We start from the raw sequence: 21671 nt of genomic DNA on the forward strand, positions 1-21671 counted from the left end.
CCCATGTCCTCCATGTTATTTGTTATGCTCCACAGATAAGTGAGAACATATGATACTTGAGTCTCTCTGCTTGACTTATTTCGCTCAGCATAATCTCTTCCAGTCCCGTCCATGTTGCTACAAAAGTTGGGTATTCATCCTTTCTGATGGAGGCCTAATACTCCATCGTGTATATGTACCACATCTTCCTTATCCATTCGTCCATTGAAGGGCATCTTGGTTCTTTCCACAGTTTGGTGACCGTGGCCATTGCTGCTATAAACATTGGGGTACAGATGGCCCTTCTTTCCACTACATCTGTATCTTTGGAGTAAACACCCAGCAGTGCAATTGCAGGGTCATAGGGAAGCTCTATTTTTTTTTTTTTTTAAAGATTTATTTATTTATTTATTTGACAGAGAGAAATCACAAGAGAGGCAGGCAGAGAGAGAGGAAGGGAAGCAGACTCTCCGCTGAGCAGAGAGCCCAATGCGGGACTCGATCCCAGGACCCTGAGATCATGACCTGAGCCGAAGGCAGTGGCTTAACCCACTGAGCCACCCAGGCGCCCCGGGAAGCTCTATTTTTTAATTTCTTGAGGAATCTCCACACTGTTCTCCAAAGTGGCTGCACTAACTTGCATTCCCACCAACAGTGTAAGAGGGTTCCCCTTTCTCCACATCCTCTCCAACACACGTTGTTTCCTGTCTTGCTAATTTTGGCCATTCTAACTGGTGTAAGGTGGTATCTCAATGTGGTTTTAATTTGAATCTCCCTGATGGTTAGTGATGATGAGCATTTTTTCATGTGTCTTATAGCCATTTGTATGTCTTCATTGAGAACTGTCTGTTCATATCTTCTGCCCATTTTTTGATATGATTATCTGTTTTGTGTGTGTTGAGTTTGAGGAGTTCTTTTTTTTTATTTTTTTATTTTTTTAAAATATTTTTTTTTTAAAGATTTTTTATTTACTTATTTGACAGAGAGAGATCACAAGTAGGCAGAGAGGCAGGCAGAGAGAGAGGGAAGCAGGCCTGCTGCTGAGCAGAGAGCCCGATGCGGGACTCGATCCCAGGACCCTGAGATCATGACCTGAGCCGAAGGCAGCGGCTTTAACCACTGAGCCACCCAGGCGCCCCAAGTTTGAGGAGTTCTTTATAGATCCTGGATATCAACCTTTTGTCTGTACTGTCATTTGCAAATATCTCTTGATTTCTCTTGATACCGCTTCCTGCAACCTCATATCAACGCACGTCATGCTTTAAAGTGTAGCTAATCTTGCGGGGTTTGAGAAGGATGCAAAGAGCATAACCATGGGGTGAGGGCAACATGATTCATTCACCTCTAGTCTGCTCATGTTACTAACAAAAAGCCATTTTAAACTTTGACTCCTGTTCTCAAGAACTCCCCTGAGCACTTTACAAAACCTAAAAAAGTTCTATCGCCATGATAGGGCAATATTCACGTGGAAATGTGCTTCTAGTAGTCAGAGAATTAACAAAGGGAATACCTGGAAAGCAAAGACAGGATCAGAATACCAATAAGCTTGAGCGCATTGGAATGATTCATTCACAAGACCACTGAAATTCTGACTCTACCTTTATTAAATATTTCTTGATGTCATCATATTTCTCCACAGAGAAGGCCCCAACATGCTGAGGAATGAATTCCAAACTCTCCAGTGTCTGAGTCTGCGAACGACTTAATGTCTCTGGACTGTAAAAAAGCAAAAGAAAGCCCATTATGTATTTCATATCAAGAAAACAAGGCAACTGTAATGTGCACATGAAACAGTGTCATTAAATAAGGAGGAAATGGACTGCCCAGCAGTGTTTGGCCCAAATGAGCTCATGACTAGTAACTGACCTGCTAGTAGATTTTTCTAACAGTCATTCCAGTATCATTTAATGTTACTTCATACCAACTACAATTAATTAATGAGGATTTTGCTTCAATATCAATGATGGTGTCAGGAGGTACTACAATGTTAGCCTGAACAGAAAAGTGGTGACAGACTTGTTAGTGACAAGAGAAAAGTGGAATAAGAGAGAGGAAGTGGTGAGGAAAAACAAAAACATATGAAAGGGCGGAGCAACCTGGGTGGCTCAGTGGGTTAAGCCGCTGCCTTCGGCTCAGGTCATGATCTCAGGGTCCTGGGATCGGGCCCCACATCGGGCTCTCTGCTCCAGCGGGGAGCCTGCTTCCCCCTCTCTCTCTCTCCCTGCTTCTCTGCCTACTTGTGATCTCTCTCTCTGTTAAATAAATAAAATCTTAAAAAAAAAAAATTCATTCAGGGGTGCCTGGGTGGCTCAGTGATTAAGCATCTGCGTTCGCCTCAGATCACGATCACAGAGTCCTGGGATCGAGCCCCACATGGGGCTCCCTGCTCAGCAGGAAGCCTGCTTCTCCCTCCCCCACTACCCCTGCTTGTGTTCCCTCCCTCACTGTGTCTCTGTCAAATAAATCCATAAAATCTTAAAAACAAAACAAAACAGTCCATTTACTCTCATCCTTGGAAACACCCAACAACAGCTAACCAAGGTCAACCAGAGGACCAGAGTCTCAGCATTTAGACAGGCTCTAACAGTGAAGGCTGACCATCAGCATCACACACAGGGCAGAGTCGACAGCTTTCATGATCCTAAGAGTCTCCATTTCTTCTACTAATAGAATGAATATAAGGTAAAAATCATGAACTTCAAGAATGAAACACTATAATCCATTCCTGTTTATCCCAAATATAGGGGGGACGAAAAAACCAAACTTCTTCCTATACAGCAGGGATCATCAAGTTCTTTGGGTCCAAATGCCAAGCAATCCTGTGGGAGTTACTGGCCACGTTAAGGAATAAAGAAATATGCAGTAAAGCAGACGAGGGAAAACAAAAAAGAAAAGGAGAACAAGGGAGAAAATAAGGAAAAGAAAGGAAGGAAGAGGTACAGCTGTAATCCTGCTTTCAGTGCTGCAGAACCGCGGGGCCACCTCCTCCTGGTCTCCACAGGCTGCTGCTGACAAACAGGAAGCTTGTAAATGGCACTTGTCCTCCAGGTAGTGCCTCTTTTTCCCCTAGCTGCTGTCCCGATTTTGTCTTTCAGTTTGATTATGAGGTGTCTGCTCACGGGTATCTTTCTTAGTGGATGCAGTCTGCTCGGCTTCTTGAATCAGCACCTTTGCCTGTCACCAAATTTGAGAAGTTTCCAACCATTACCTCTTCAAGTATTTTTCTCATCCCCATAATTTTTCTCCTCTCCCTCTGGGATTCCAAGGACACAAACATTAGACTCTCAGCTCCTTAAAGCTCTGTTCCTTCTCCCCCCGCCCCATGTATCTTCTCTCGGTTGTTCAGTTTGGGTAATTTCTATTCATCTATTCTCAAGCTCACGGACCCTTCTGCTGTCATCTCTAGCCTGCTGCTGAGCTCACCCGGTGATTTTATTTTGGTTATTAGATTTCTTAATTCTAAAAATTTGATTTGGTTCTTCTTTATAACTTCTTTTTCCTTACTGGTATTTCCAATTTTAATAGTTGTTTCAAGGGTGTTTGTAATTGCTCATTTGGGCATTTACATATTAGCTCCTTGAAAAAGTTCCTGTCATTATGTCAAAATTTATGTTGGGAAGTCATGGTATGGATTGACCGTCCTTCCCAAAATGAGGTGGTGCTTCTTTGACTGCCAAGTGGTTTTGGTTTATATTCTGGACATTTCTGAGTATCATATTATGATGCTTTAGGTCTTGTTTTTAATCCTATGAAGATTATTGACAGGCTAGGGGAAGGGAGGGAAAAATAAAATAAGATGAAATCAGAGAGGAGACAAACCATAAGAGACTCTTAACTACAGGGAACAAAAGGCTTGCTGGAGGGGAGGTGCATGGGGGACGGGATAACTGCGTGATGGGCAATAAGGAGGGCACGTGATGTAATGAGCACTGGGTGTTGTATGCAACTGCTGAATCTCTGAACTCTATCTCTGAAACTACCAATATACTATATGTTAATTAAATTTAAATAAAATTTTTAAAAAGAATGTTGATAGGCATAATAAACATAGTAGACTTGAAACTATTATCTTTGGAAGGATTTGCTTCCTGAAAGTCCCCTAAAGCAACATGCAATATTCCCTAACTAGTCAGGGTATCTTGCTGTCCACAACAAGTGATTTATGGTGGATATCTGCTTTCCTTCGGGGACTGTGGAATCCTGACAGTTGCTAAGCACAGAGTGTTTATGTGACCAACCCACAGTAAAAACTGTAGGCACTGAGTCCCTAACGGGCTTCCCTGGGCAGAAAGACTGTACATGTGTGGCTGAATTTTACTGCTGGGGACAGAGAGTGGGCTCTGTGGGACCGCTCAGATAGCAGTTCCCCTCCAGATAGTGCCTCTTTTTTCCCTAGCTGCTGTCCCGATTTTGTCTTTCACTTCGATTACGAGGTGTCTGTTCACGGATATCTTCTTTTTAGGATGCAGTCTGCTCGGCTTCTTGAATCAGCACCTTTGTCTTTCATCAAATTTGAGAAGTTTCCAACCATTATTTCTTCAAGCATTTTTTTCACCCCTCAGAAGGAAGATAGCATGGGAAGCTTGCATGTGGATTCCTCCCGACTCTGCCTGGGTCTCCTCTTACGATCCGGCTGTAGCTCCTCACTGAGTTGCCACAGGAACTCTTACAAGGACGACTGAGTCTTGTGAGTCCCTCTAGTGGATCACTGAACATGCAGTTGATCTTGGAAATCTCTGAAACAGCTGACATTTTTGTTTCAGCCTTCTGTGGGCAGTGGTTTCCATGTTAGTTCACTTCTCAAAGCCTCTGCAGTCCTGTTTAGGTCTGTCTGTGAGCATACCACTCAGTGGGCAGTAGTCTGGGACCTGGGTGGAAATCTATCTATTAGCTCAGTTCTCAAAGTGTTTGGTGTGCGAATTAGGACCAAATCCACACAAAGCAGGTGTAGGGTGAGCCCAGGAGTTCATAAACAACCTTACAGGGTTGCTCTCTCGAGCTCTTTGCTCTCCGTTACCTCCCCTGCATTTTTTGGGCCCCTATTAGATCCTCAGGCCCAAACTGCCCACTTCTGTGAACGTACCACATCGAGGGCAAAGCGGTGGGAGGAGAGAGAACGAAAAAACAGTGGGATTTGGCCATGACTATTGGACCTGAGGATCCACTAAAAGAGGAAGAAGTTTCTTCTCCCCCAAGAGTTTTTCCTGTTCCTGGCTGCTCTAGCAAATGCCATTGCCATCCCTGCCACAGAAGTACCTGGAGGCTGGAGCCTGAGAAAATGAAGGAAAAAGAGAAAAAGAACACAGTGTGTCTCCTCCATTTCATCTGAGCTTTAAGAGTCTCTTTTTTGCATCTTGAGCCAGGAGCAGAAGGTTATTTCTGGAGCTCTGTCTATACACCACAGTGCTTACGCCAAGGTTTCGGGTTACACTGAATTCAGGCTGAGGAATACTGAAGTTAAAAAATTCACAACTAAAACAAAAACAGAAACAACTAGTAACTGGTTCGATGGTACTTGGAATTCAGGTGTTCTTCGTCAATACATGGCTGATATTTTCTTCGCAGAACAGCTGTCTGTGTATTCTGCCTGGTTTTATAGTTAAGTTCAGCAGAAGATAAAGGGAGGTGTATTGTGTCTATATTACCAGAAACAGAAAAACATTACTGACTTTAAAACTGTAGGCTTGCCTACTTTCTAAGTTTCAACTTCCTCTAACAAGCGGCCAGGCAGGCATTTACTCACCTGTCTCTGTGCTGGCGCCGACTGGTGGTCAGGGCCACAGCAATATTGTCCCAGGCTTTCCAGACTTCCCCTTGGCCTGGGTTCTCACAGCCCAGTTGATGCCAACATTCATCAAATACTGCTTTCCACTTTTCGTCAGCGGACACTGCCAGGTTTCCCAGCTTCCTGCTAATAAAGTCACATCAAGCTTTTATTAATCACTTCTTTTGTGCAAAAATTCTGAAGAACAGAAGCTTTCCCATATACAACTGGGAATGCTTCTGCAACAAATCTGCCGAGACTGGCAGCGGTTCTATTTTATAAACACTGAATGGAAGTTTCAAAGGAACGATTTTTAGCTACTTAATGTGTGTCAGGTACTAAAGTGTATAAACGGTTAAGTACGAAGCACATCAGAACGGACTCCTTTGCTGTCTACATTTCCACATAATTGAGTTTGTAAAATTGATTTCTGTTAAAACAAGGACTTCCTATGCTTTGCCCAGCTCAAAATGAGAACTGTAAAATGCATTATACAATACTGGGTTCTAAAAATATATCAAGCACCATCAGAACAAAGAATAGGAGAAGCTACCAAAATACAAAAACAAAGCTAATGCTGTTATCAGTGAAGGAGAACAGATATGTGCCAAAAACATGGAGGCAGAACATAATACACTTAGAGATATAGATCTTGTTTTCTTCCCCACATATGCAGAGTATTACTTTTCAAAATCAAGTTGTGTAGGGATTCCATTTAAGAATGCTCTTTCAATCAATTTGGGTATCTGCACCATTAGCAGTAAAATTAATCCCATACACAGAACTTTTATTTTAAACATCTGTGCTCTGAGGCTATAATCTAAACCAAGACTATAGATTCTGTAATAATAGCAGCAGTTGGCAATACAAGGAAGTTACACTTTGTCAAAAAATGACTTCAAAAATTCTTCTGACTTAAAAAAAAATTGTTCTGTAATTAAAATACTAACCAGCTTTGATAAAAACAAGACAACTCAAAACACTTAATGATTAATCCATGATTAACACCAGTTACTCACAAAATTTTGGGTCTGTCCTTATCACTCTCATACAGACTAGGCTTGAAGTAGGTTCCAGTGATTTTTATACCAGATCCCCATTCTCCACTAAAATAACCTTCAATATAATCTCCATTTGGCATAGTCAGTGTTCCCTAGGTAAAGTTAAAGAAAATGTCAAATTTAGAAGAATTTCCAATTTAAAAATCAAAAGAAAAAAACACCAAATAGTTAACGTTTTCCCTTAATTCTATCTGTCCCCAGTACTCAAAAAAAAAAAAAAGAAAAAAAAAGAAAAGAAAGAAAGAAAAAAAGAGTATGTGTTATATGCATGTGTAAAAAGACTGTATGAAAATAATCCATGGGTAAAAGAAAAAAAAAATCACTGAAAAAAACAGATAAAATATTTTGAGCTGAATGAAATGAACACAAAACTTCCCAAATTTATCCAATCTGGTGCCCAAAGACAAATTTAAAGCTATGAATGTCTATTTAGAAAATAAGAAAGCCTTCGAATCAGTAATCTAAAATTCCACCTTGGGTCCCTGGGTGGCTCAGTTGGTTAAGCATCTGCCTTCAGCTCAAGTCATGATCCCAGGATCCTGGGATCGAGCCCTCCATCGGGCTCCTTGCTCAGCAGAAAGTTTGCTTCTCCTTTTCCCTCTCCCTCTACCTCTCTCTCTCCACAACCCCAGCCTGTGCTCTCTCTCCCTCTCACTCACTCTTTAGTAAATAAATAAAATCTTAAAAAAAAAAATTCTACCTTACAAAATGAGAAAAAGAGGAGCAAATAAACCCAAAGCAAGAAGGAAGAAGATAACAACAGAGCAGAAATCAATGAGATTTTTAAAAAGAAAAATCAATGAAACTGCAAATTGCTTCTTTGAAAAGATACACAAAATTGCCATTAACTAGATTAATTAAAAAAAAAAAGACACAAAATTCCAAAATCAAGAATGAAACAGGGGGTACTACAGTAGTCTTATAGAAATTAAAAAGGTCAAGGGAATACTAAGAGAACAACTTTATGCCAACAAATCTGATAACTTTGATACAACAGAAAAATTTCTAGAAAGAACCAAATTACCAAACTGACTTAAGATGTGGAAAATATGAATAGAAGGAAATTCAATTAATTTGAATTGAATTGAACAAATTCATTGAATAAATGATTTCATCTGGTCTCAAAAACATTCAAAGAAGAAATAATACCGAGACTTCACGAGCTCTTTTAGAAAACAAAGTAGGAGGGAACCTTTCCCAACGCATTCTATGGTGCCAGTTTTACCAAAGACAGACAAAGACATCATGAGAAAAGAAAACTATAGACCATTATCTCTCATAAATATAGATATAAAAATCTTCAACAAAATATTAGCATTAAACCCAGTAAAATATACAATTATACATCATGACCAACTATGATTTATCCAAGAAAAGCAATAAATATAATACACCATATTAATAAAGGACAAACATCACATGATCTATCTCAACAGACACAGAAAAAGCTTTCTGAGAAAATCCGAGATGTATTCATGACAAAAACTCTCAACAAACTAGGAACAGAGCTATCTCAATCTGATTAATCTATGAAAAATCTTTAGCTAACATCATACTTAATGGTGAAAGATTTAATGCTTTTCTTCTAAAATAGGAAACAAGGCAAGGATATCCACTTCTACCACCTCTCTTCAACATTTTACTGAAGAACCTAGCCAGTGTAATCAGACAAAACAAAACAAAACAAATCCTCCATATTGCAAAGGAAAAAGTAAAACTGTCTTTATTTAAGTCAAAATGATCCTGTATAAAAGAATTCCTAAGAAATACACACACACACACTTCACACCAAACTCCTAGTAGAATGAGTTCAGCAAGGTTTCAGGATACAAGAACAAAATACATAAATCAATTTTATTTTTATATAATAGCAATGAATAATCCAAAAATAAAATTAAAAACCAACTCTCTTTACAATAGCATTAAAAAGAATACTTGGGGGGGCTGCCTGGTTGGCTCAGTGGGTTAAAGCCTCTGCCTTCGGCTCAGGTCATGATCCCAGGGTCCTGGGATCAAGGCCCACATTGGGCTTTCTGCTCAGAGGGGCGCCTGCTTCCCTTCCTCTTTCTCTCTGCCTGCCTCTCTGCCTACTTGTGATCTCTGTCTGTCAAATAAATAAATAAAATCTTAAAAAAAAAATACTTAGAAAAAAATTTAACTAAACCAATGCAAGAGATACACACTGAAAACTACAAAACATTGCTGACAAAAAATTAAAGATCTAAATAAGAGATAACCCATGTTCAAGATTCCATATTATTAAAAACAGCAATTCTCCCGAAATTGATCCACAGATTCAACACAATCGCTCTCAAACTCTCAGTAGGCTTTATTGCAAATATTAAGAAACCAGTCCTAAAATTAATATGGAAAGGCTAAAGATCCAGAATAGTCAAAACATTTAAAAAAAAAAATAACAAAGTTGGGGGCGCCTGGGTGGCTCAGTGGGTTAAACGCTGCCTTCAGCTCAGGTCATGATCTCAGGGTCCTGGGATCGAGTCCCGCATCAGGCTCTCTGCTCAGCAGGGTGCCTGCTTCCCTCTCTCTCTCTCTCTGCCTGCCTCTCTGTCTACTTGTGATCTCTCTCTGTCAAATAAATAAATAAAATCTTTAAAAAAAAAATAAAGTTGGAAGACTTACATTTCCTGATTTCATAACTTACTAGAAATCTTTAGTAATCAAGATACTGTATTGTACTGGCACAATAAAAGATAAGTAGATCACTGGAATATAATTCAAAAGTCCAAAAAAAAAAAACCCCACACATTTTATGGTGCTTAATTTCAAAAAAGGCGTCAAGAAAATTCAGTGAGAAAAGTTGCTGAGGCAACTGGATACCCACATGCAAAAAGAACGATTTTGATATTTAACCCACACCATACACAAAAGTAACTCAAGATGAATTACAGACCTAAATATAGAACTTTTAGAAGAAAATCTTTTTTTTTTTTTCTGCATGCAAGCAGTGGAAGGATAGAAGGAGATGGAGAGGGAGAGAGAATCTCGAGCAGACTCCGCACTGAGCATGCGGAGCCCAAACAGGGGTCGATCCCATGACCCTGATATCATGACCTGAGCCAAAACCAAGAGTTGGACACTTACCCAGCTGAGCCACTCAGGCGCCCCGAGAAGAAAATCTTAATAATCTTGAGTTAGGCAAAGATTTTTTAGACATGACATCCAAAGCCTGATTCATAAAAATTTCCTGATATACTGGCCTTCATTAAAAAGTTTTGTGCTTCAAAAGGCACTAATAAGAAAATAAAAGGAAAGCCATAGACTGTAAGAATTTGTGAATCCTATAGCTGATATAGGACTTATATCCAGAATATATAAAAAACCCTTACAATTCAATAAGATTATAAAAACCCTTATAATTCAATAAGACTATAAAAAGACTATATAAGCAAATTCTTAAAATGTCAAAATATTTGAAGAAGTGTTTCATCAAAGAAGATACAGGAATCACTAATAAGAACATGACCGTATGCTCTACATCATTAGTCATTAGGAAAATGTAAATCCAAACCATGAAATAGCATTTCACACCTACTAGAATTGTGGAAAGAAAATAAACCAAAATAAAAAATACTGGCAAAGATGTGGGGAAATTAGATTCCTCATAAATTGATGATGAGAATGTAAAATGATGTAGCCATTCTGGAAAATAGTTGGCAGCTTCTTGGTATGTTAAATATCAATTTACCATACAACCCAGCAATTGCATTCCTAAATATTTTCCCAAGAGAAACAAAAAGATATGTATGTTCAAACGAGAAGTTGTATTCAAATGTTTATAGCAGTATTATTCCTAATAGTCTGAGAAATACAGAAAAATATAGAGATATAGAGAAATAGAGAAATAATCCCATGCCCATTAGCTGGTGAGGGGATAAACAAAATGTGATTTTAGAATTCAGCAATAAAAAGGAATGAACTGCTATATAGGTTACAATACGGAAAAATCCCAAAAACATTATTCCAAGTGTAGGAATACACAAAGAAGAGCCCACATATTGCCTGATTCCACTATAAGGATAGACCTGAAAAGACAAATCTACAGAGTTACAAAGTCCACTAGAGGTTGTCTGGGACTGCTGGTAAAAACAGACAGTGACTGAAAATGAGCAGGAGATTGTGACAGAAATCTTTTTGGATAATGTGAAAGGATCTAAAATTGGATTGTGGTGATAGCTGTACAACTCTTTATTTACTAAAAGTCACTGAAATGTGCTCTTAAAACAGGTGAACTTTATGGTAAGGTAGACTTTTTTTTCTAAGTCAAAGAAAAATTAGTAAAAGATTATATGAGAGGAAGAAGAAAGTTAGTTTCCAACCTTTCCACTAAGAGTCCAGTCATCTGAAAATTCTCCCTCATATATAGTATCATCTTCGGAAAGTAAAACCCCATTTCCCTATGGGAAGAAACAAAACAAAAATCACAACAGACAAAATGCAAAGTAACTTAGAGTTCTTACAAGTAAGAACTCTAAAAGTAACTTAGAGTTCTTACAAGTAAGAACTCTAAAAGTAACTTAGAGTTCTAAGTTACTTAGAACTCTAAACTTAGAACTCTAAAACTAACTTAGAGTTCTAACTCAAAGAACTTAAGAGTTCATACAGTCATATCCCCCAAAGCCTTAAATAATCTTAAAAGACAAGAAAAATACTACCAAGAAGGTAGAACATTAATAAAATGATGATTTAAAAGTTAAGGGCATGGGAGTTTAAAAAAGTCAATAACTATAAGCAAAGTATTCTACTACTCACCATCATTTTATTAAGGTGAAAGTTGCCTTCATAGTATAATCCAAACTGGGTAACTACCACACCATTCCCTTGACATACGTCATCTTGCCACATTCCCATATACTTTTCCCCCCTATATAGAAATAGAAAAGAAATGAAATGAAAAACTGATAAGGATGAGATTAAAAACCAATTATAACATGGAAGATTCCAAGCATCACCCCTTCGTTAGTATCTGTTCCATTTTTCTGATTAAAGTGTTGAACTCTGTGTCTCCTCAAACATGGAACAATGTAGTACAAAGACGTCTTACTCAGAGTAATGTTCTCTCAGGAATTTAATAATATAGTCTACCTGACATAGGTTTGCATATATTCCATGTATGTCCTTGGTAATTGAAAAAAGGAATGCCAAGAATTCAACTCAAAATAATTTCATTCAAAATGAAATACATAGGCTCAAATACATGCATACTTTTGTAACTCCAAAACTTCCTAACCTTAAAAAAAATAAATGAGGTTTATCATATAAGAAGTCTCATTCTTCACAAACTCAAACTCAGGGAAATCTTACTAATCTCCACTAAAAAAACAAAGTAGGTATGAAGTGCTTGTTAAATAATCATGGAGTTTAGTAATAACATCTAAATTTTAAAACCCCACATTATAAAAATAACATGAAGGGGAAAAAAGTATATATTAAGTCCAAAAGCAAGTCAGGCTAAATCAAATATGGAGGCAAAAGAAATACATTCCTCCCCAAGGTTTAGTTCATTGAATTTAAGCTTGATTGCTGGGCTGCTAGCATGGTAACAAGTCCCTGACCTAAAGAAAGCCCTAAGCAGAAAGGTGTTTGGATGCCATCCTATGACCCCAAAAGGAAATTTCCATTGGTTGCCTCTGACCTTTTAATCCTATTATCTACAGATTGTTTTAAAGGTTTTTCTTTTTATAATAGTTAAAGATTTGGTAACCTCCATAACACTGAAAGCTTTGTACCTGTGGAGCTTTAGGAAAATGGCACCAAGGTTAATTTTGAAAGATCTTGATCTTGTAAAGAAGTAACCAATTATCTGGTTTATAAGCAAATGGATAAAATGATGCCTGACAACTGTGTCGTCTTACTGAAAAATGTCTCAATACTGTCTAATTAAGATCTTAGCTGAGCCTTCATAAAAGCATTGCTGTTACTGGAGAAGTACAGGAATTTTATCCTCTATCACTCAATGTTGAGATTACAAGCAGAATACTGTACCTAGTGATATCATCAAAGACACCATATCCTGCTTTCTTATCCATTACCCACTGGCCAATGAACATGCTGGGAGAAGAGGAAGTCAATTTTCCACTTCGCAGGAGACCATGACCATGACGCATGTTATCTTGAAAACAGCCTTCAAACACTTCACCAGAGGCATAACTGTGGTTACAAAGAATGGATAAAGATCACAAAAACACTGAATTCTGATGCTCATTTTTACAAAGTTTAGGAAATTCAAAATTATACTCATGTCCCACTGGTAGCTTTAATTATTTATTTATATGATTATTTTTCACCAATCAAAAATTTTCATATTTGGATGAATGAGGCTTAGAAATTAGACATCACGGATGGTATTCTGTCTTAACACAGGGGAAAACGTGTATTTTTTTTAAAGATTTTATTTATTAGAGAGAGAGTGAGAGAGAACATAAGAGGGGAGAAGATCAAAGGGAGAAGCAGACTCCTTGTGGAGCTGGAAGCCCAATGCGGGACTCGATCCAGGGACTCTGGGATCATGACCTGAGCCGAATGCAGTCACTTAACCAACTGAGCTACAGAGGTACCCGGAAAAATTGCATTAATCCCTCGCTGGAAAATTAAATAATGAGTAATCTCTGAAAGAATGATAGGCTTTGTCCACGTTAGAGTTGTTTAATATAAATTCATAAGGAAGACATTTAGCAGATTTTATGATAAAGTAAGTTTTCTAAGGTTTGTAGAGTTTTGTTGAAAACTAAAAAATAACCTAATATTTTCATCTTGTGATAGGTAAGAAGTTACCTTTATAAGATTTTTAAACAGTTTCAGTCATAAAAAGAATAAATAAAATTTACTTACTTCTTGGAAATTCTGGCTACAAACATTAAAGTCTAAATGAGTCTTTGAAAAAGTAACACCAGCCCAACAACCTTTCCAATGTTATTACCTATAGACTCCTTGACCACACATTTTTCCTTCTTTCCAATGGCCCACATAATGGTCTTCTTTGTTCAATGCTTTGTTTGGGATTCTGTATTCTCCATATCTATCGCAGAGGGAAAAAAAGGATCAAACGCTACATTTGGGACATACTCACCTTTTCTACAGATGCACTTGTAAACATTTTAACAAGGAGAACAGGAAAAAGAACTACCTGTGGTGGAAAGGGGTAAATGGGATTTTGGTATAAAATCTATCTATTATGATACCAAGCTACCAGCAAGTTTAAAGGAGTGAGGACTCAATCCGAATACACAGAGACATGTTTCAGCCCAACTCCAGTGAAAAACAGAAAACCTATGTCCTAAGACTTTCTGCTACTAAGGAGCCACATCACCTTGGATAAGCACAGATACCCATCCCCCTCATCCATGTATTGGGGGAGGGGTGGTAAATGAGATTATCTAAAGTCTCCTTTCATTGTAAAATTCCATTAAAAGGAGATTAAAAGACACTATAGAAATTTATATCATCACACACACAAAAATCTATACAATTTGTATAGATTACTATACATATAGTAAATTACTTTTCTTACATGATATAAAACACTTCACTGCCATAAGTTCATTGTGCAAATATTTTGCATTAGAAAACATGACAAGTTTATACAAAAATAATCACTTGAGTACATCACACACACAAAAATCTATACAATTTGTATAGTAATCTTTTTTCATATAGTAAAGTAAATTACTTTTCTTACATGATATAAAATACTTCACTGCCATAAGTTCATTGTGCAAATATTTTGCGTTAGAAAACATAACAAGCTTATACAAAAATAATCACTTGAGTACCATTAGGATAATATATCATGTAGAAGATTTCTCCTTTAGCATATCCCAGAAATTAAAGATGACTTAAAATTACTGAAAGGAAAAAAAAGTAAAACTACTGAAAGAAAATTCTGTCTATGCCTTTGTGTAAAGGGCACTACTATCTCAACAGTTCCCCGCCAATATTACCCAGGTTCTCAGTCTTCACCATTGAGAAATGAAAAGACAGTCCCATTTTAACATACAGAAGGGCTGTGTCACTTGAGGTCACAAGGCTATCAAGGCAAATGATTCACTCCAGGTAAACCAAGGCTGCTTTGTACATTCCCAGCCCTCTTATGATCACACACCCACATTGTAAGCCCTAGTACACTGCACGCATTTCTAAAAAACAAAACAAAAATCTATTTGTTTTGAAAATAACTCCTAATACATGAACAGTATCATCAGTGGGCTAAAGCTGAATTCACTCTTATGTTTTATACAATCTTCTTACCCATCTTCCAAGCCATTCTTGAACATGCCAGAATACATCTTCCCATCTGGCCACTTCAAAACCCCTCTGGAAAGCATAAGCAAAAAATAATACACATCAATGAATGTCTCAGGGAATCGAGACTTTTTCAGTATCAAATCAGGCTATCATCCCTTCACCCCACGCATAAATCTTAAAGGTTTTCACCTGCCATGAGGCTTCCCTGAAAGCCAGCGTCCATCATAGGTCGCATCCTTCAGGCGAGGATCCTTGTAGAAAGTGTATTTGGCACTGCGTGAGATGGGTGGTTCCTGCCTCTGAATACCGCTGCCACTTCCATACGGTGGAAGATCAGCTGTCCCCCTCAAAGCCTGATCCACAGCTTGGCTTATAGCCCGCAGCCACTTAGTCTAGGAACAAAAAAGTAAGTATCAATAAGCTTAAGGCAATAACTCATTCAAGCACTGCTTTAAATCCTGATAGCTCTCCTTGCTGGGAATAATTTTTCCATCTCCTAATGCTTTTCATATTGAGTAATCCTGACTGGCTCTTGGAATTCACTGCTGGATGTTCCAAATTAAGTCACATTCAAAAACAAAAAACAAACTTAGAGTCTTGGTTTAACGATGACTTACCAGGTAATTATGGATCATTAGTCAAGGAAGAACAATTTTTATCTTTTCTTTCCTAGCATAAGAGATAGAGGTAGCCAGGCCAAAAGATCGAAAGAAAATATCATCATGGACTAACCTTTTCCTGGGGTGTTGATGAAATGAGAGTGAACTGCTCCTCGGGTGTTGTTATCTTTAAGCCATTCCTAAAATGTTCACAAGGATAAATACCGAGAGGTATGACAACCTGTCATTATAGTATCACTCCTCAAATAGAAAAGCAACTTGTTTGTTTCAAGAGGAGCAGAAATCAATTAAATGCAAATACAGACATGCCCTGGGTTTGGTTCTCCCAGCAGGAGACAGAAAGGACACAGAGTCAATTTGCTCTGTGTTGCACAATGGGGATGTGAGCAACGGAGAAGCCCTCCCATCACTCATGGTCAGCCATGATCTTCCCAACAGGCCATTTTACTATCTATAGGCCGAGAAAGTGAGCCTCATGATGCAGAACGCAGAGGACTCCTGAGCTTTTTTTCATGTCTAAGGGAACCACCTCGGTAGCAGAGGGAGAGAATGAGGGTGAGGGCCCAGGAAGGGGACACACTTACACACCACCAGCTTCTTCAGAAAGTGGCTCTGCCCATAGCGTAGCCAAAGGGAAAACATGATGTGTGGAAAACTGAAAGAAAGAACACGGAGACAGATCTGAGAAAGCTCACGTGGGCGCTGGAGTCTCTGCTCTATAACCCCTTTCAAATGGCTGAGAGAATATGGGTGCCACCATCTCGGACACAGAGTCCCCATAACATAGCTTATCCCCGTGGGTCTTGCCATCTCTGCTACAAGGACCCCTTCACATGGCTGATTTTCATTTCAAGCTGGAAACTAAAAGAGCTCCCTGAAATGTGGCTCATACCACAAATGCAAGTGCGACATTCTTTTTTTTTTTTTTTTTTAATTTTTATTTATTTACTTGACAGAGGAAGGTCACAAGTTGGCAGAGCAGCGGGCACAGAGGGAAGCAGGCTCCCCGCTGAGCAGAGAGCCCGATGCGGGGCTCGATCCCAGGACCCCGAGATCATGACCTGAGCCGAAGGCAGAGGCTTAACCCACTGAGCCACCCAGGCGCCCCTGAACATTCTCTTTTATTCAATAGTTTCAGCAAAATCACAATATTTGTATTACAAACTAAGGGTTTAATTAAGTAAAAGTTAGGAATCTGGCATACCTGGGCATGGACTAGGGCATCATTAAAGAGAATGAACCAGTTCACAGAAAACCTCCCAGCATGCTGCAGAGACAGGGCTCGGTTACTGCTCTCGCAGAGCAGCCGACGCTCTGGCTTCCTCAAGGAATCCTGGAATTGAACACAGACACATAAGTGAACCATCAGGATTATGTTAGCACACAAAGAGAAAATGAAAGACACAAATCACACTTAGGAGAATTTGTCCCTCATAGCTTAGTTTGGTGTTAAACCTGAAGTTAGACAGGATCTGAACATTTAATAAAGGCACTCGAAGGAATGAAGAAAAACACAGGAACAAACAAAAAGTGTTATGTGTTCAGAGAGGACTCCTAGAAATGAGGGTAGGTGCTGAGGCCTAGAGCTCCTATTGCTGTGGTCCTTTGACCACCCTTAGAAAAGGGCTCTTGAAACATTATCATACACAAGTGAGGAAAGGAGAAAGATTGACATTTGTTAGGAATACGCCTGCTGTTTGCTGGGGTAATGACAATTGGCATGGTTTACCGTCATCTTCCCAGGAAAGGTCTTCCAGAAGCCCAGTGTGTACTCAGCTTCCTTCCTTTTCCTGCCGAGATGGAGAGCAAGAGACTCGTAACAAGAACTGGAATCCTGCAGTTTCTGGTAGTCTGGAGATGTCTAAAAGCCAATAATTAAGGGGAAGGGAGGAGAAAAAGAATATAAAACAATTGTCCAGAATCTCAGTGTGGTGTTGACACAGTACTAAATTTAGGGAAGAAATCCAAATGAAGAACAGATGTGGTGCACTAAAGGGGCTGAGCAGAAAGATTGGCTCCAAAACATTCTACTATACACATGTATATATGAAACAGAGGCATTAATTCCAGGGGAGAGAAACAAACAAACTCCTCAAACAGTTATCAGTGAGGAAAGCAGCAGAGAACTCAGGATAGGGCAGAAATTCTCAAATGTTTTGGTTTCAGGATGGCCCTCTATTTTGCTTATCTGGGCTATATCTATTGACACTTACCATATTAGAAAATAAAGCTGAGAAATAAAAATAACCTTTAATCTTTATTAACTCACTCCAAATACAATAACAGTTTAAATGAAAAATTATATTTTCCAAAACAACAATATGCTCAGTGAGAAAAGTAGCATTATTCTACATTTTTTCAAATCTATTTATTATCTGGCTGACAAGATGACAGATTTCCATTTCTGTTATTGCATTTAATCTGTTGGTTGAAATAGATGCAGAAAATCTTACTTTATAAGGATAAATAGTTGGAAGTCTAGGATTATTTTTACACCCATTTCAAATAATAGTGGACGTCTTTGAAACTAAACCAAAAGTTGTTAAGTGGTAGGTTCTTTAAGAGTAATGGAAATGTGGAATGTGAAATTATATTAATCAAACTTTTTCTACTGTTAAATTAAAACCACTGGTCTATCTTACACTTTGGATAGATCTTTTACTTACACAGGATTTTATAGCATGTGGATTAGACATCTGGAAAAATACTGGTTCACTGAGTTACGCAGACCTTCCAAATGTTGATTTTTTATATACATATATGTATATAAAATATAAATATACATATATGTATATAAATATGTAAAAAATAAATATATATGTATATAAACTTATATACATATATGTATATAAATAAATATAAATATGTATATAAATATATAAACTAAATAGTTATTTATATACATATAAGTATATAAATATAAATTTATATGTATATAAATTTTATATACATATATGAATATTTTATTATACAACATCAAAAATTCTATGTTAATATTATCACCAATCTCATCAGAAAAAGTTGTCAAGAACTGGGAAACTGCCAAACTCAACAGCGCTATATACACGCTCCCCACATTTTACTTTTTGCTTCAGAGTTCAGATTTTATTATTCGCCACAAATAGTCAGTTGTTCTCCTTGAAGTGACAGGTTCATTTACTCATTTTTGAGAAAATATCTGCGTCTTACCCAAATCTGAATAAACACAGTTATGTGTCAACTGTTCTTTCAAGTTAAAAAACAAAAGCAAAAACAAAAACCAGCTCTCAACTCAAACAATAGTGATCTTGTGTTTTTTCCTTGAAAAACCTCTACTCCAGTATGCAGCAGAGCTGCTCTGCATACTCCCATCCCATCACACAGAATCTTAAAAGATCAGTACTTCTGTGTGTGTGGTGATGGATGTTCACGAGATGTATTGTGGAGGATCATTTCACAATACATCTCTCTAGCGAATCATTACATGGGATACCTGAAAATAGAATGTAACAAGGCAATTATATCTAACAACAACAACAAAAAATAGTCACTGGTTGAGGTTAAATACAATTAAGGGGCCCCTGGGTGGCTCAGTGGGTTAAAGCCTCTGCCTTCGGCTCAGGTCATGATCCCAGGGATCATGAGCCCCACATCATCCCCACATCATCATCGATCCCACATCGAGCCTGGGATCGAGCCCCACATCAGGCTCTCTGCTCAGCGGGGAGCTTGCTTCCTCCTCTCTCTCTCTGCCTGCCTCTCTGCCTACTTATGATCTCTGTCTGTCAAATAATAAATAAAATCTTTAAAAAAAATATATATATATAAATACAATTAATAATTTTTGCTGTGTCACCAAGAGTATTTCTAAGTGAAACCGGCATACTTTTACTTCTTTTGTTTTTTTCAACCGCAAGCACATGGCAGCAAAGAACACAACGACGAGTCTGGCGCCGCTGCCCTGATTCCTGCTAAGGAGCCAGCAGTTTAGTCCATCCTTACTTCTGCACCATTGGTGCAAATGACACACCGTGGAAAAGCAAATGCCTTTCTATTGTCCTGAAAACAGTCTGATCTTGTGACCCCTCTGAAAGGGTCTTTGGAACCCCCAGGGGTTTGTGGGCCAAGCTTGGGGAACCAAATACAGGACAGGGTATAATTGCTATGCTAGGTGGAAAGCCAGCAGAAAGTAAAACAAAAGGATGACCCCTCACGTTCATGAGTAATTACTTTACAATCCACAATTCTTACAGTGATTCATATTCATTTTCCATTCATTTAAAAAACATTTAATGGCATGTACTACATACAGAGTATTCTGCTGAGTGTCAGGGATTAAAAAAAAAATAAGGTACAATCTTTGTCTTCTGGGAGTTTAAAACAAGGCAGAAAAGAGAAAAATATACAACATAGCAGAATAATGCAATGGTTTTGTTAACAGATTATCTATCAGAAGAGACAATATCATAAAGTGGTTAAAAGAAAAGACTCTGGAGCCTTTGGATATAAATTCTAGCTTGACCAATTCTCAGCTGTGCCTCAATTCTTTCATCTGTAGAAAGGGGATAATAATAATAATAATTTCTACTTCACAGGGTTGACATGGGGATTAAATGAACACACGTAATATGCTTAGTACCTAGCACGTGGAATGCATTTAATAAATATTAGGTGTTTTTACCTAAAGAAATTTACAGGTATATATGATGTGTAAGCTGTACCTGAGATTTACTAAATAATAATGTGCAGTGTTGGAATATGGCCATGTGTTTTGGAAAACTTTCCCCAGGTGATTTTGATCCCTAGTCCTACAGATCATAGTAAGAGAATAATGTTGAAAGAGAGTATTAACAAAGCAGAGAAAGGAGTAGCTAATTCAAAGACTGGAAGAGGAGGGAATGTGGTACAGAGAGGGCTTCATTTTCATGATAAAATGACTTTTGACCCAGGCCTTGAAATTTTCCCATAATGAGGACAGCAGCAGAGTGTCTCACGAAGGAAATATAAAACATGTATGATGTTCAGGGATCTAAACTAACAAGGTAGAACTAGAAACAAAAGACAGTATCAGATTATCAAGAGCCTTAAATGCCAAACTAAAGAGTCTGGTTTTTCACACAGATTTAGGACCCTTCAGACTGGAAACTGTCACACCAGACCCCCTGAAGAGTTCTTAGCTGGTCTAGGGGGAAAGATCTTCGATTAACTGAGGATACATTGAGATGACATTTGCAGCTCAGTGGGTTACCTGTGAAACTCACACCTTCATTGTTAACACTGTATCAGTTTGAGTTAACACTGAAATCAGACTAAAGAAAAGATCTATGAGACCACAGTAGAATCAAATGTAAAAAAGCCCACAGCAGTTTGAGGGTCACTCTAGAGACTGCAATTTGTCCAAATCAGAAGGTAATTTCCAGGATTTAGAAGATTCTAAGGTACAGGAGACCCTAGAATCATTCTCGTTTCTCTGGAGCACTTCAGAGTGGGAATAAAATGAAACTACACATTTTAGTACAGTTTCAAAGGTCAATGTCTCAGGACCAGCTTTAACATACACCATATCCTACAGTGGTACTAATTTTCTAGGACTCTACTCAACTCATTTCATACAGAAAGTGGACCACTTACCTCTGAGAAAGTCCTGTAACACTGTGATTTCTCACAGCGTATGCTAAGGTGACCAGAATCCCTGGCACGAGTCTATCCTGAGTCCTGGCCAGGATAACTCCACTGCCCAACAGGGATCTCATTATGCAGAAGGCCGGGGATTTAAAGAGCTCTGTGCAACCTGGATTAGTACGCAATCAATAAACTTGGACAACTACTGAGAGAGTAGCATAACTGGATCTCGACTTCGGACACAGTTTCAAACACTGAATACAAAATTCATCTTGGGAAGGTCCCGAAAAGAAACCCAATCAACAGCAAAGAGAACTTGATTTACCTACAAACTTTCTTCTTTCATGTTCTTGAAGACAAATAAATTAGACACATACAAATTGT

The 21671-nt window shown here is 38.3% G+C and overlaps 1 protein-coding gene across 7 annotated transcripts in view; it reads right to left on the reverse strand.

Moving 5' to 3' along the window:
* ALS2 (alsin Rho guanine nucleotide exchange factor ALS2) overlaps positions 1-21671 on the reverse strand; it is a 71285-nt gene that overhangs the window by 9798 nt on the left and 39816 nt on the right. For 5 of the 7 annotated variants that reach the window (XM_046019066.1, XM_046019069.1, XM_046019067.1 and 2 more), the window contains 13 exons: positions 17416-17547; positions 16891-17019; positions 16271-16341; positions 15799-15865; positions 15256-15458; positions 15070-15135; positions 13742-13840; positions 12808-12972; positions 11575-11686; positions 11142-11219; positions 6763-6896; positions 5723-5890; positions 1578-1695 (listed from right to left, as the gene is read on the reverse strand). In XM_046019066.1, coding sequence (XP_045875022.1) covers positions 1578-1695; positions 5723-5890; positions 6763-6896; positions 11142-11219; positions 11575-11686; positions 12808-12972; positions 13742-13840; positions 15070-15135; positions 15256-15458; positions 15799-15865; positions 16271-16341; positions 16891-17019; positions 17416-17547 — 1542 coding nt within the window. Of the gene's footprint in view, positions 1-1577; positions 1696-5722; positions 5891-6762; positions 6897-9911; positions 10055-11141; positions 11220-11574; positions 11687-12807; positions 12973-13741; positions 13841-15069; positions 15136-15255; positions 15459-15798; positions 15866-16270; positions 16342-16890; positions 17020-17415; positions 17548-21671 lie in introns of those variants that run through there. The other 2 variants (XM_046019070.1, XM_046019071.1) reach the window with 2 other exon arrangements.

This window comes from Meles meles, chromosome 9 (genome assembly GCF_922984935.1).
Source record: "Meles meles chromosome 9, mMelMel3.1 paternal haplotype, whole genome shotgun sequence".
Lineage (NCBI taxonomy): Eukaryota > Metazoa > Chordata > Mammalia > Carnivora > Mustelidae > Meles > Meles meles.